General features: G+C 48.0%; 1 protein-coding gene across 2 annotated transcripts in view; it reads left to right on the forward strand.

Moving 5' to 3' along the window:
• Positions 1 to 1,121: 1,121 nt before the first annotated feature.
• The window catches only part of LOC135055465 (potassium voltage-gated channel subfamily S member 1-like), a 29,011-nt gene continuing 14,147 nt past the window's right edge, over positions 1,122 to 15,985 (forward strand). For both annotated transcript variants that reach the window (XM_063959579.1, XM_063959580.1), the window contains exon 1: positions 1,122 to 2,087. In XM_063959579.1, coding sequence (XP_063815649.1) covers positions 1,122 to 2,087 — 966 coding nt within the window. The remainder of the gene's footprint in view (positions 2,088 to 15,985) is intronic.

The raw sequence follows: 15,985 nt of genomic DNA on the forward strand, positions 1-15,985 counted from the left end.
TATTTCTGTGCAGGGTAAATACTGGCTGCTTTATTTTTACACTGCAAATTAGATTGCAGATTGAACACACTCCACCCAAATATAACTCTCTCTGCACATGTTAAATCTGTCTCCCCTGCAGTGCACATGGTTTTGCCCAATTGCTAACTAAATTCCTGCTGCGATCAACTTGGAATTACCCCCAAAATGTACGTAATGTCCATTGTTTAAATGTAAAAAAAACATCATTAAGAGTATTTTATTGCTGGGTACACACTATGCCGATCACTCAGCTGATCGAATTAAACACTCTGCTCCCTGAAGCATTTCTCCAATCAGTGTGATCTAGTACACACTCAGCTAGAAATAGCTCAGTGTGTACTGTATGTTCTTCTATGGGATCGGGAAATCAGCCAGTTTAAATATTAAATTGAATGCAACCTCTTGATTTGATAGCTTGCAAGAGCAGCTTAAGCCGTTGATTAGCTAACACTCCTGAATACACTCCTATACAATCCTCAGGCCCATCGGCTGATATTGTGTGATCAGCCTAACGATTGCATAAGTGTGTACCCAGCTTAACTTGTAGCAATTTAAGAGTGGACAGGCAACATGTTATAGGTTGAGGTCTGCCATATAAGTCAAAGGCAGAAGTACCAGGTGAAGCAAATCGAACCGATCGTACTGCAGAAAAATTGAGGCCCTCGGACTGGACAAAATCAATTTACAACTAATTTTAACTATAGCATTAAAAATAAATGGTCACTATTGCAGTTAAACTGTAGATGTTTCCAAACTACATATAAGAAGCACTTTATGAAAATGATTATACTTTGCTACCATTGGAGTGCTTTATTGTCAATGTAACCTGCTGCGCCATGTAGCAAGCAAAGCAGCACCAGACCAACTTCCTTGCATGATATCAGAAGACTAAATCAGTCCAATTCTCTTCCACAGGGTTCCATAGAGCTATACAGAATAGGATGGAATGGACTTGAAATGAGCCAATCTGAAAAGTGATCTATGTCCAATACAGGTAGGTTCTCAGGGCCCAACATATGTACAGTGTAATACTTTCTGTTTTATAGTCTAATATTTTATGTTATGTTTTTCAGAAACAGGCAGTATAATAACTGGCCACCATGGTTCATAAAAGTAAAACATTTTGGATTGGCAGTTTCAAGGATCATGCTATCAATATAAATGTTGGGGGACTGAAGAAGAGAATCAGTTCTATTACACTGTCGCAGTTCCCAGACACAAGGCTGGGTCGATTACTTTTTTGTGACTCTGAAGAATCCATTCTACAAATCTGTGATGACTATGACTTGGTGTCTAAGGAGTTTTATTTTGACCGAAATCCAGGCCTTTTCCCATATGTCCTGTACTTTTACGAGACTGGGAAACTGCACATGATGGATGACCTATGTGCCTTCTCGTTCTCCCAAGAAATAGAGTATTGGGGCATCAGTGAGTTTTTTCTAGACTCCTGCTGCAGCTATCGATACCATGAACGTAAATTAGAGAGCAGGAGGCGTAACTGGGATGAAGAAAGTGAGGTGAGCAGTGTGGACATGTCTGTCGATGAAATTTCCGACTTTAATCATGACCTAATGCGCTTCAACTCATTACAATGTGGTAACTTGCGCAAACGACTGTGGCTGACCATGGAAAATCCTGGTTATTCAATACCAAGCAAAATATTTAGTTTTATTTCTATTTGTGTAGTTCTTCTCTCAATATCCACAATGTGCATCAACAGCATGCCAGAATATCAGAAAGTAGACGAGGATGATGTTCCCATCGATGATCCAATTCTCCATAATCTGGAATATTTTTGTATTTCCTGGTTTACTTTTGAGGTGTCTTCAAGGCTGCTTCTTGCTCCCAACCTAAAGAAGTTCTTCAAGCATCCCTTAAACTTAATTGACATTGTTTCCGTGCTGCCATTCTACTTTACTCTATTGGTAGATCTGACCATTGGCAGTGATCACGAGTTGGGAAATGTTGGGAAAGTTGTTCAAGTCTTTCGATTAATGAGGATTTTTCGAGTCCTTAAATTGGCGAGGCATTCAACTGGACTTCGGTCACTTGGAGCTACACTTAAGGTAAAATGAATGATTTTAATATTTAGCATATATTCCAGACACTTCCATATATACACTTAATATAACCATAACCACAGACACCTACTGTAATAATTAGACTAGCTTGCAGACTCTGGGGGTTGTTCAGTACGGATTACAAATTCTGCTAAAAAGCAGAATTTGCAAGCCATAGTTTTCGCATGCTGGGGGCCGCCCATTGTAGGGCAAGGCCACCCAGCATGTTACCCGCCACCCACCAACTGCGACCGCGCCACAGTTAGTGTGCGGTCACAGAAACTAGGGAAGCCTCCTGCCGGCACAGACTGGGTGCAACGACAGGAACCCCGCTGCCATCTTTTTGCTCAGATCAGCTGCATGTGACGTCATACAGCTGCCCTAAAAACGCAGCTGACCCGCCCCTGTTTTTGGCACCCCGCCCCACTGTATGACCTGCGAACAACTCTGCCTGGCAATCAGGCAGAGGCCATTCGCAGTTAATGCAACCTGCCAGCATTAACTGTCCCCGCACGTGCACGACGGGACCTGCGCATGCGCACTGCATCCCGATCGCCAAAAATGCAGTTGCATTGTGTTTGCGATGTGGCCTCAAATAGCCCCATATACTAACTTTATTGAGGAAAAGTTGTTGTTTTGCTCCACAGAAAGTTTAATGACTGAAGAGTTCCACCTATCCTTCACTAGGCAACAAATGAAGGTCACCAGGCATCACTTATCTGGTCCCAGCAGTTTCCATACCCTCAGGGGCATAACTAGAAATATCGAGGCCTCTTCCAACTTTTCTAGGGAGGGACACTTTATGCCATGCCATTAGCTGAGGCCAGAGGGGACATATCTAGTTCTGACAATTTATGTTACCAATTCCCCATATCATTATCAATACACTTAATATTATAAAAAATCCCCCATATCGGTCTGTTCTCCAACAATTCCTTAAATCATATTTATCATAAATTCTTAATATTGTCATTACCTCCATTAAATAATCATATAATTATGTCCCCCCATCAATACCAATATTACCATGCCCTTTAGCAACCGCTAACATCAAGATATCTTCCATCCTCTGACAGAGCCAGGCATTGAGCAGCATGGATGGCAGACCTATGGGGCCTGGCAGTATGGGGCCTTGATGGACCCCATAGCAGCTGCTACTCTGCTAGTTATGCCATGGCACCCAGCACAGTACCATCCCAGAAGTAGAGGCTGACATTGCAAAGCCCCAAAGTGTCAGTGCCTTTGGCTGTGGATTACAGAAATAATGGCTCACCAGATAGGGACTTCGTTCTAACCTGTTCTACGGGCAAAGGGCTGTGAAAGAAAATCTTAAAGGAGAGGTGTTGCTAACATATTCTGCATTGTGCTAGTTGCATTGGGTGCAAACTGAAAGAGAGAAAGGATTGATCTTAACTTGCAAAAGTTAAAACCAGCTTTTCGAAAATGAAGTTGAAACATATTTGTCAGTGGTCTCATTAGTGAGTAGGCTTTCTGCCTTCATTTCTCTTCATGTACTGTAGTGTATTATGGGAATGGGAACAAGGACAAATTCATTATAGTTATTGATATTTCCCCAGTTTGTGAGGGTTAGACACATTGCAAGCAAAGTAATAAAATAAGTGTCATACACACTAAGATGTACTAAAGCCTTGGAGAGTGATAGATTATAGATAAAGCACCAGCCAATCAGCTCTCATGTTACAGGCTATGTTTGGAAAATTATGGTTAGGAACTGATTGGATGGGGCTTTATCTCTCTCCACGGAGAGATTTCGAGTCTCATGCAGCTCTGTATACGGTAGCCAATAGAATGCTACTACAGCTGCACGCATATGGGTCCCCACACTAGTCTGTTAGCTGTCGCAGCTGTCATTATTATTATTGGGACATAAGGTGCCCATACACTTGACGACCTGTAAACAATGCATTCTCGTTAACGATTTCCCTTGAACTCCCCCGGCAGTCCTGGGCAAACGATACACTGCGATACACATAAGATATAGCTTAAGATCTGGGAGTGGCTACATCCAGAAGCATGCTGTCATTGGCGATAGCTTCAGATCTACCCTGCAGCAGGGAAGTGCAGAAGCTCTGACCAACGACCAGTGGGACCGCTCATCATGATCGTTATCGTTCACAGACACTGAACAATCTGCACTATTATAAACAATTTGTAGTTCCGATCCATCGGAAATGGCCAAATCGCTCATAATATTGTCTAGAGTATGGGCACCTTATGAGATCCACCTGAAAAAGGTGTCCCCTTGGCATATGCATACTCTGGCTACATGCCTCTGAGACGGATCTCTTCTGTGCGAACACCCATTTGCCACCCAGTCGACACCCTGAGACATCCATATCGCATATAGGGAGAAGTGACCGAGATCTACCTGCTAGATGTACACAATGAAGCATATGCTCACTAGATGCGGCCATATTCACTGCATGTGACTCACAATCAGACTCAGACTGTGCAATAATTACTGGCTGGTGCCCCATACCTAGAATTATACATTTAAGACATAAATGTGGCTAAACTGAGCCATATTTTAGAAGAAAAAAATTAGAATTTACTCACCGGTAATTCTATTTCTCTATTGCGTACTGTCAGACCCTATGAAGAGGGATCCCACCCCCCTCAACATACCTAACCCCCTAATCTGGCTGCACCGCCATTAGAGCTGCTTCCATAAGTTTCATGGGCTGGTTTTCCATCCCAATCCGCCCCTGCCTGCATCACAGGTGATTGCAGGTGCGAGTGCAGAGGTGCCTCTAAACCAGAGGTTCTCAAACTCGGTCCTCGGGGGCACACACAGTGCATGTTTTGCAGGTCTCCTCACAGAATCGCAAGTGAAATAATTAGCTCCACCTGTAGACCTTTTAAAATGTGTCAGTGAGTAATTAATACACCTGTGCACCTGCTGGGTTACCTGCAAAACATGCACTGTGTGGGGTACCGAGGATCGAGTTTGAGAACCTCTGCTCTAAACATTATCCTATAAATGGACTGGAAGCGGTTCCCCGGTCAGCCAGTCCGACGCAGAATCCACCCCATATTGTCACTCAGATGACACCGCTGTAACCTGGGTGTGTGAAATAGCAGGAACAATGGGAGATGTGCACTGAGCAAGTCATGTAAAAGTATAATCTCCTGCACATTTAGTGCCACCCTTATCATTAAAATAACATTGTTTCTCTGACGTCCTAGAGGATGCTGGGGACTCCGTAAGGACCATGGGGAATAGCGGCTCCGCAGGAGACTGGGCACAACTAAGAAAGATTTAGGACTACCTGGTGTGCACTGGCTCCTCCCCCTATGACCCTCCTCCAGACCTCAGTTAGGAACTGTGCCCGGAAGAGCTGACACAATAAGGAAAGGATTTGGAATCCCGGGTAAGACTCATACCAGCCACACCAATCACACCGTACAACTCGTTATACTATTCCCAGTGAACAGTATGAATAACAACTGAGCCTCTCAAACAGATGGCTCCAAACAATAACCCTTTAGTTAGGCAATAACTATATACAAGTATTGCAGACAATCCGCACTTGGGATGGGCGCCCAGCATCCACTACGGACTACGAGAAATAGAATTACCGGTGAGTAAATTCTTATTTTCTCTGACGTCCTAGTGGATGCTGGGGACTCCGTAAGGACCATGGGGATTATACTAAAGCTCCCAAACGGGCGGGAGAGTGCGGATGACTCTGCAGCACCGAATGAGCAAACTCAAGGTCCTCCTCAGCCAGGGTATCAAACTTGTAGAATTTAGCAAATGTGTTTGAACCCGACCAAGTAGCAGCTCGGCAAAGTTGTAAAGCCGAGACCCCTCGGGCAGCCGCCCAAGAAGAGCCCACTTTCCTCGTGGAATGGGCTTTTACAGATTTAGGATGCGGCAGTCCAGCCGCAGAATGTGCAAGTTGAATCGTGTTACAGATCCAGCGAGCAATAGACTGCTTTGAAGCAGGAGCACCCAGCTTGTTGGGCGCATACAGGATAAATAGCGAGTCAGTCTTCCTGACTCCAGCCGTCCTGGAAACATAGATTTTCAGGGCCATGACTACGTCCAGCAACTTGGAATCCTCCAAGTCCTTAGTAGCCGCAGGCACCACAATAGGTTGGTTCAAATGAAAAGCTGATACCACCTTAGGAAGAAATTGGGGACGAGTCCTCAATTCCGCCCTATCCATATGGAAAATCAGATAAGGGCTTTTACATGACAAAGCCACCAATTCTGACACACGCCTGGCCGAAGCCAAGGCCAACAGCATGACCACTTTCCACGTGAGATATTTTAGTTCCACGGTTTTAAGTGGCTCAAACCAATGTGACTTTAGAAAATCCAACACCACGTTGAGATCCCAAGGTGCCACTGGAGGCACAAAAGGGGGCTGAATATGCAGCACTCCTTTAACAAACGTCTGAACTTCAGGCAGTGAAGCCAGTTCTTTTTGGAAGAAAATCGACAGAGCCGAAATCTGGACCTTAATGGAACCTAATTTGAGGCCCATAGTCACCCCTGACTGTAGGAAATGCAGAAATCGACCCAGCTGAAATTCCTCCGTTGGGGCCCTTCTGGCCTCACACCACGCAACATATTTTCGCCATATGCGGTGATAATGGTTTGCGGTCACCTCCTTCCTAGCTTTAATCAGCGTAGGGATGACTTCCTCCGGAATGCCCTTTTCCTTCAGGATCCGGCGTTCAACCGCCATGCCGTCAAACGCAGTCGCGGTAAGTCTTGGAACAGACAGGGTCCCTGCAGCAGCAGGTCCTGTCTGAGCGGCAGAGGCCATGGTTCCTCTGATATAATTTCTTGAAGTTCTGGGTACCAAGCTCTTCTTCGCCAATCCGGAACAATGATTATAGTTCTTACTCTTCTCCTTCTTATTATCCTCAGTACCTTGGGTATGAGAGGAAGAGAAGGGAACACATAAACCGACTGGTACACCCACGGTGTCACTAAAGCGTCCACAGCTATCGCTTGAGGGTCCCTTGACCTGGCGCAATATCTTTTTAGCTTTTTGTTGAGGCGGGACGCCATTATGTCCACCTGTGGCCTTTCCCACCGGTGTACAATCATTTGGAAGACTTCTGGATGAAGTTCCCACTCTCCCGGGTGAAGGTCGTGTCTGCTGAGAAAGTCTGCTTCCCAGTTGTCCACTCCGGGAATGAACACTGCTGACAGTGCTAACACATGATTTTCCGCCCATCGGAGAATCCTTGTGGCTTCTGCCATCGCCATCCTGCTTCTTGTGCCGCCCTGTCGGTTTACATGGGCGACCGCCGTGATGTTGTCTGACTGGATCAGCACCGGCTGGTGTTGAAGCAGGGGTCTTGCCTGACTTAGGGCATTGTAAATGGCCCTTAGTTCCAGAATATTTATGTGTAGGGAAGTCTCCTGACTCGACCATTGTCCCTGGAAGTTTCTTCACTGTGTGACTGCCCCCCAACCTCGAAGGCTGGCATCCGTGGTCACCAGAATCCAGTCCTGTATGCCGAATCTGCGGCCCTCTAGAAGATGAGCACTCTGCAGCCAACACAGCAGCGACACCCTGGCCCTTGGAGACAGGGTTATCAGCCGATGCATCTGAAGATGCGATCTGGACCACTTGTCCAACAGATCCCACTGAAAGATCCTTGCATGGAACCTTCCGAATGGAATTGCTTCGTAAGAAGCCACCATCTTTCCCAGGACTCGCGTGCAGTGGTGCACCGACACCTGTTTTGTTTTTAGGAGGTCTCTGACTAGAGATGACAACTCCTTGGCCTTCTCCTCCGGGAGAAACACTTTTTTCTGTTCTGTGTCCAGAACCATCCCCAGGAACAGTAGACGCGTTGTAGGAACCAGCTGCGACTTTGGAATATTCAGGATCCAGCCGTGCTGTTGTAGCACTTCCCGAGCTAGTGCTACTCCGATCAACAACTGTTCCCTGGACCTCGCCTTTATAAGGAGATCGTCCAAGTACGGGATAATTAAAACTCCCTTTTTCCGAAGGAGTATCATCATTTCGGCCATTACCTTGGTAAATACCCTCGGTGCCGTGGACAGACCAAACGGCAACGTCTGGTATTGGTAATGACAGTCCTGTACCATAAATCTGAGGTACTCCTGGTGAGGAGGGTAAATGGGGACATGCAGGTAAGCATCCTTGATGTCCAGTGATACCATGTAATCCCCCTCGTCCAGGCTTGCAATCACCACCCTGAGCGATTCCATCTTGAACTTGAACCTTCTTATATAAGTGTTCAAGGATTTTAAATTTAAAATGGGTCTCACCGAACCGTCCGGTTTCGGTACCACAAACATTGTGGAATAGTAACCCCGTCCTTGTTGAAGGAGGGGTACCTTTATTATCACCTGCTGAGAATACAGCTTGTGAATCGCCTCCAGCACTGCCTCCCTGTCCGGGGGAGCTGTCGGCAAGGCAGTGTCACAACTGAGGGCTGGTGCTGACCAGGGGGAAGCCTCAGTTGTAGGGGCTGAGGCATGTGTGTACCTGGGAGGCAGTACAGGGTTCTTAGACATGCAGGGAACCTTTAGAACAAATGCCCGAAGGCGTGACCAAGACAACGAAGGAAAGTTCAAAGGTTTATTAAACACAGTTCAGAGGAATACTGATGTCTTGGTACAGGTAACAGGAATCACAGTTCAGAGAAATACTTGGGATCGATGACGGAACACCGATGGTGACTTGGAATCTATGACGGAACACCGATGGTTACTTTGGGATCGATGGCGGAACACCGATGGTTACTGGAGATCGATGGCGGAACACCGATGGAGACTTGGGATCGATGGCGGAACACCGATGGTGACTTGGGATCGATGGCGGAACACCGATGGTGACTTGGGATCGATGGCGGAACACCGATGGAGACTTGGGATCGATGGCGGAACACCGATGGAGACTTGGGATCGATGGCGGAACACCGATGGAGACTTGGGATCGATGGCGGAACACCGATGGAGACTTGGGATCGATGGCGGAACACCGATGGTGACTTGGGATCGATGGCGGAACACCGATGGAGACTTGGGATTGATGGCGGAACACCGATGGAGACTTGGGATCGATGGCGGAACACCGATGGAGACTTGGGATCGATGGCGGAACACCGATGATTACTGGGGATCGATGGCGGAACACCGATGGTTACTGGCAGGGCAGGGCACCGCTGGAAGCTAGAAGCTGGAAGCCGGTCTCAGGTAACTGCCAGTCACAGGATGCAATGATGAGACACTGCAGAGTCAGGCTGTACTGCAGAGAAAGTCCATGGGAGGACTGCACACTGGAATCACTGAAGACAATTGAAGCACTGACCTCTTTCCACCCCAGGAACAAGATATTTATACCAGCTGGGAAACAGGGATTGGCTGGCTGATTAACCAGAGATCAGAGAGCAGCTGCTGGGTAATCAGGCTGAGAGCAGAGTGCAGCTGATAGGCTGAAAGGTATCACGTGATTAGGAAAACATGGCTGCGCCCATGTTAGCTTTTGGAGGGAAAGATTGTTTGTAACTTGCATGTGAGTTTTAACCATGAAGCTGCCAGAATCACAGTGAAGAGATTTGAGACATTGAGATGCAGCGTGCTGCATGCAGACAGTGCAGATGGAATCCAGGCTTGGAACACTGGGACAGTCTCAGGAGGCATTTGGAAGGTAAATACTGATAAGGAATTACCTGGATCGTGACAGCACCCCCTCCTTTAGGAGTGGCCCCAGGACACTTCTTATAAATTCTTTACCTGAACAAATGGAAGAATCTAGATTGAATCCTGATGAACTTGAACTGGCTGGAACCAGAGGAGACTGTACTGGACCTATGGACGAGACCAGATTGAGTCCAGACAAACTTGAACCGGCTGAGACCGGCGGAGACTTTAGACCGACGGATAGGGCAGCATTAGATCCGAAGGTACTGGAGTCGGCTGGAACCGAAGGAGGCTGATCCGGACAGACGGATGGGACCGGATTGGGTCCGGAAAAGCTTGAACCGGCTGGGACCGGAGGAGTCTTTGGATTGACATTCGAATCAGCTGGAACTGAAGGAGTCTTTGGACCTACGGATGGAACCGGATTGGGTCCAGAGATATCGGAATCGGCTGGAACTGAAGGAGTCAGAATCCGGTTAGAACCGGAATGAGTGGTATCCGAGTGTTCAGTTAGACCATCCTGGACCTGGTCCATGCTGGATGCCAACAGGTTGGTGCTCTCTGAAGACGGCAAACAGGAGTTCATAACTGCATCTGTAGCACAAAAATTTCCATCTGGGAACTTGGCTCTGGATACTTCCCTTGGGGCTGAAACTTTGGTGACCCCTCCTGGGGTTGACGAATCAGACACCTCTCTCAGGGATGTTTTCTCCAGCACCCCTCCTGGGGCTGACAGATCAGAAACTCCTTTTTGAGAAGACTCATATGCCCCTACTAGAGCTTGAACATTGGATACCCCTCCTGGGGTTGCAGAAACGAACGCCCCTTCTTGGGCTGTAGACACAGACGTCCCTTCTTGGGCTTTAGACACAGACGCCCCTTCTTGGGCTGTAGACACAGACGCCCTTCCTTGGGCTGAGGAAAGTTCGGACACTAGGATCTGGTACTGTACCAGATATTTACCGACTGTTTGTGTCCCCTGACGTAGCCGGAGGATATCAGAGGAGGCTGAGGTCACACGACCTGGTTCATCAAAGATGCACCTGAATGTTGCCACGAAGTCTGCATATGAAGAGAGCAGGGCATCAGACTTCTCCCATAGAGGTGATGCCCAATCGAGGACGGAGCCACTGAGGAGGGAGATGATGTAAGCAACCTTGGTGCGGTCAGTTGGGAAACTGCCAGGTTGTAACTCGAAATATATCTCACACTGATTTAGGAAACCCCGACAGGCTTTTGGGGAACCATCAAACTTGGCAGGTGTCGGTAAATGGAGACAAAGAGCAGAAACAGGAATGGTGGGTGGGGATACCACCAAAGGTACTGCAGTCGGCACACTGGACGCCCCTGAACCACGGAGGGTTACTTGTATTCCATCCAGCCGAGAGGAGAGGTCCTGGAGACAGCGGATCACATGGCCCTGTACAGTCTCCTGACGTTCAGGGCAGGCTGCAAGTTCTTGCATCGGCCTGGTCGCTTGGACCTGGTCTCCGGCCGGATCCATTTGGAGGTCAGTGCTTACTGTCACAACTGAGGGCTGGTGCTGACCAGGGGGAAGCCTCAGTTGTAGGGGCTGAGGTATGTGTGTGCCTGGGAGGCAGTACAGGGTTCTTAGACATGCAGGGAACCTTTAGAACAAATGCCCGAAGGCGTGACCAAGACAACGAAGGAAAGTTCAAAGGTTTATTAAACACAGTTCAGAGGAATACTGATGTCTTGGTACAGGTAACAGGAATCACAGTTCAGAGAAATACTTGGGATCGATGACGGAACACCGATGGTGACTTGGAATCTATGACGGAACACCGATGGTTACTTTGGGATCGATGGCGGAACACCGATGGTTACTGGAGATCGATGGCGGAACACCGATGTAGACTTGGGATCGATGGCGGAACACCGATGGTGACTTGGGATCGATGGCGGAACACCGATGGAGACTTGGGATCGATGGCGGAACACCGATGGAGACTTGGGATCGATGGCGGAACACCGATGATTACTGGGGATCGATGGCGGAACACCGATGGTTACTGGCAGGGCACCGCTGGAAGCTAGAAGCTGGAAGCCGGTCTCAGGTAACTGCCAGTCACAGGATGCAATGATGAGACACTGCAGAGTCAGGCTGTACTGCAGAGAAAGTCCATGGGAGGACTGCACACTGGAATCACTGAAGACAATTGAAGCACTGACCTCTTTCCACCCCAGGAACAAGATATTTATACCAGCTGGGAAACAGGGATTGGCTGGCTGATTAACCAGAGATCAGAGTGCAGCTGCTGGGTAATCAGGCTGAGAGCAGAGTGCAGCTGATAGGCTGAAAGGTATCACGTGATTAGGAAAACATGGCTACGCCCATGTTAGCTTTTGGAGGGAAAGATTGTTTGTAACTTGCATGTGAGTTTTAACCATGAAGCTGCCAGAATCACAGTGAAGAGATTTGAGACATTGAGATGCAGCGTGCTGCATGCAGACAGTGCAGATGGAATCCAGGCTTGGAACACTGGGACAGTCTCAGGAGGCATTTGGAAGGTAAATACTGATAAGGAATTACCTGGATCGTGACAGGCAGATTTGAGGAAACGGCGAGGGGGAGACGTCTCGAATTCCAGCTTGTACCCCTGAGATACTACTTGCAGGATCCAGGGATCCACCCGTGAGCGAGCCCACTGGTCGCTGAAGTTCTTGAGACGGGCCCCCACCGTACCTGGCTCCGCCTGTGGAGCCCCAGCGTCATGCGGTGGACTTAGAGGAAGCGGGGGAGGACTTTTGTTCCTGGGAACTGGCTGTATGTTGCAGCTTTTTCCCTCTATGTTAGGGTCTCCTGCCCTGTGCTGCCACGTCGTCATGGCAACCGGGAGACAAGTGCTAGCGGAGTAACCTGAGCGCAGCTGATACTCCGGTTCGGGTCTTTTGCTGTGCAGTGGTTATAGGCTCTGTGCATGGCAGGGGATCCGGTGCTGGTTTTTGTGCTCACAGTCTGTGAGGTCTGAGTGGGGCGTGGACAGCACCTGCTTTATAAGGCCTCTTTTCAGGGTAAGCAGATGCTGCTGAATCTTTGTTGGTTAGTCAGTTTCTGAAAGTTAGCCAGTACTGTGTAGCTTTGTATTTGTTTGTTGCTTACTGCAAATAGGCCTGGGGATTTGGTATTACACTCTGCCAATCCAGACCTAGCAGTAAGACTGGAGTCAGTCGTTTAGCTTGCTGGGGTTCTGTTACTACTCTGTGAACTTAGCAAGTTTGCGGCTGTATTCTAAGACTTGCCTGTCTAATCCTGTCTCACTGTGCTAGGTGTCAGGGGTCAGTTTAGTGGCAGTAAACCGAACCTGTGCACTGCAAGTGAGAATTAGGATTGTGGAGAATCTCCTTGTGTCTATCATTCCATCTCTGACCAAGGAGTTTACTGCCACACCCGTTGGTAACCCTTTAGGGTTTTGCTGTTGCCCTTAGCAACAGCATTTCGGGTTTTCTATGTATTAAAACACAACATCTTGCTTTTCACATCTGAGCAGTTCTAATACAAGGGAGATACCCAGTTCCTTAGCCTCTGGGCTTCTCTGTTCACGTTGTGTGTATTTTGTTACCCTACCACCTTCTGTGTACGTTATGTCATATTCCCTAGTCTGTCTGTGAGTCCATTTGTTTTGCATAACAGTTCAAACACCAGTACATTCCTGCAGGCACTGGAGTGCATAACAGTCCTGACACCAGTGCTTTCCTGCAGGCACTGGTGTGCATAACATATTCAGCAGCCCAATACTCCTGTTGAAATTTTGTGGGAATATGGAGCATACCCCTCAAAATACGTTGCAACAGGTGGTTGATCAGGTGCAGGTCCTGACTCAAAAATGTAATGATTTGTCCATTAAAATGCACACCTCCCAGGCTGCTGGCGGAGCTCCCGCAGCAGCAGCACCTGCAGGGGTTAAGGAGCCGAAAGTAAATCTCCCGGATCGTTTTTCTGGAGATCGCTCGCAGTTCTTTTGTTTCAAGGAGAGCTGCAAGCTATACTTCCGGCTTAGGCCTCAGTCTTCTGGGTCGGAGATTCAGCGGGTGGGCATAGTGATTTCCTTGCTACAAGGAGACCCACAGGTCTGGGCATATGGGTTGCAGCCTGACTGTCCGTCGCTTAAAAGTGTTGATGCTTTTTTTACGGCACTGGGCATGTTGTATGATGACCCTGACAAGACGGCCTCAGCCGAGGCTCAGATTTCGATCCTTAAGCAAGGGCGAAGGCCAGTTGAGGTTTACTGTACGGAGTTTCGGAGGTTGGCCCATGATACCCAGTGGAATGACCCAGCCCTGAGACACCAGTACCGAAGAGGTCTTTCTAACCAGATAAAGGACCAACTGGTACAACATCCCTTGCCTGATAGCTTGGATCAGCTCATGCAGTTATCCATCCGGGTGGATAGACGGCTGAGAGAGCGTAGGCTTGAAAGGGAGACTGAGATTTCCTTCCTTCCCAAGGGAACCTCAGACTCTGAGGAATTTTCCGAGGAGCCTATGCAGATTGGGGCTACCCGCCTCTCCTCGCGTGAGAAGATGCGGAGGAGACAGCAGGGGTTGTGTTTGTACTGTGGGAATAAAGGTCATGTGGTAGTATCATGCCCAGAAAAGCCGGAAAACTTCAGGGCCTGAGGGTGATGGGAAATATCCTGTCAGGCCAGAAGTCAGAATTTCCCAAGAAGACTTTTATCATTCCGGTGACTTTGAAGATCCTCGGTCAAACTGTCAAGACTGAGGCCTTTGTGGACAGTGGGGCCGACGGGGTTTTTATGGACCGCCAATTCGCCCTGAAACACTCTGTTCCCTTAGTACCCTTGGCATCGGAAATTGAGATTTGTGGGTTAAACGGGGAACCATTATCCCAAGGTAAAATTACCTCTTGCACTAGCCAGATTTCTTTGTTTATTGGAGCCACACACTCTGAAAAATTGTCCTTTTATGTGACTGTCTGTACTTTTGCCCCATTGGTGTTGGGGTTACCCTGGTTAAGGGCCCACAATCCTCAATTTGACTGGGTCTCTGGGGAGATTCTTAGTTGGAGTACTGATTGTTTCAGGAGTTGCTTGAGCCTTCCAGTCAGGTTCTCGCAGCTAAGTTTGCCAGGATTGCCAGGGTGTTATGCAGATTTTGCGGACGTGTTCTCCAAAAAAGTTGCAGAGGTACTACCTCCCCATCGCTCCTATGACTGTGCCATTGATTTGTTGCCAAATGCTAAGCTTCCCAAGAGCAGGTTGTACTCCCTGTCACGTCCTGAGACTCAGGCTATGGCAGAGTACATTCAGGAGAACTTGGCTAAGGGATTTATCAGACCTTCACAGTCTCCAGTTGGGTCGGGGTTCTTCTTCGTGGGTAAAAAGGACGGTTCGTTGCGACCCTGCATCGACTTCAGGGAATTGAACCGTATCACGATTAAAAACTCATACCCACTGCCTCTCATTTCGGTCTTGTTTGACCAGCTTCGTACTGCCACCATTTTTTCTAAGATTGACCTACGCGGTGCGTACAATCTAATCCGAATAAGAGAGGGGGATGAATGGAAGACTGCCTTTAATACCCACTCGGGGCATTATGAATATTTGGTGATGCCTTTTGGGCTCTGTAATGCCCCGGCAGTCTTCCAGGATTTCATGAATGATGTGCTCAGGGAATATTTGGATAGATTCTTAGTTGTATACTTAGATGACATCCTAATCTTCTCCCATTCCCTGGAGGAACATCGGAAGCATGTACGCTTAGTCCTCCAGAAACTCAGAGACCACCGGCTTGGGGCGAAGCTGGAGAAGTGCGAATTTGAAGTTCAGCAAATCGCATTTCTAGGATATATTATCTCCCCAGAAGGTTTCCAAATGGAGGGTTCCAAGGTACAGGCAGTCCTGGATTGGGTGCAGCCCACTAGTTTGAAGGCGCTTCAGCGTTTCCTGGGCTTTGCGAATTTTTATAGACGATTTATCGCTGGATTTTCGTCTATAGTGGCGCCCTTGGTGGCACTCACTAAGAAAGGGGCGGATGTTGCTCACTGGTCTTGTGAGGCTAAAGCGGCTTTTGCCCGTCTCAAAAGGGCATTTGTTTCGGCCAAGGTGCTGCGACACCCAGATCCAGAGCGTCCTTTTGTGGTGGAGGTGGATGCCTCTGAGATGGGTATTGGGGCAGTGCTTTCTCAGATGGGAGTGTCAGATAATCGCCTTCATCCCTGTGCTTACTTTTCCCGTAAATTTTCGCCTGCCGAGATGAATTA

Source organism: Pseudophryne corroboree, chromosome 3 (genome assembly GCF_028390025.1).
Source record: "Pseudophryne corroboree isolate aPseCor3 chromosome 3, aPseCor3.hap2, whole genome shotgun sequence".
NCBI lineage: Eukaryota > Metazoa > Chordata > Amphibia > Anura > Myobatrachidae > Pseudophryne > Pseudophryne corroboree.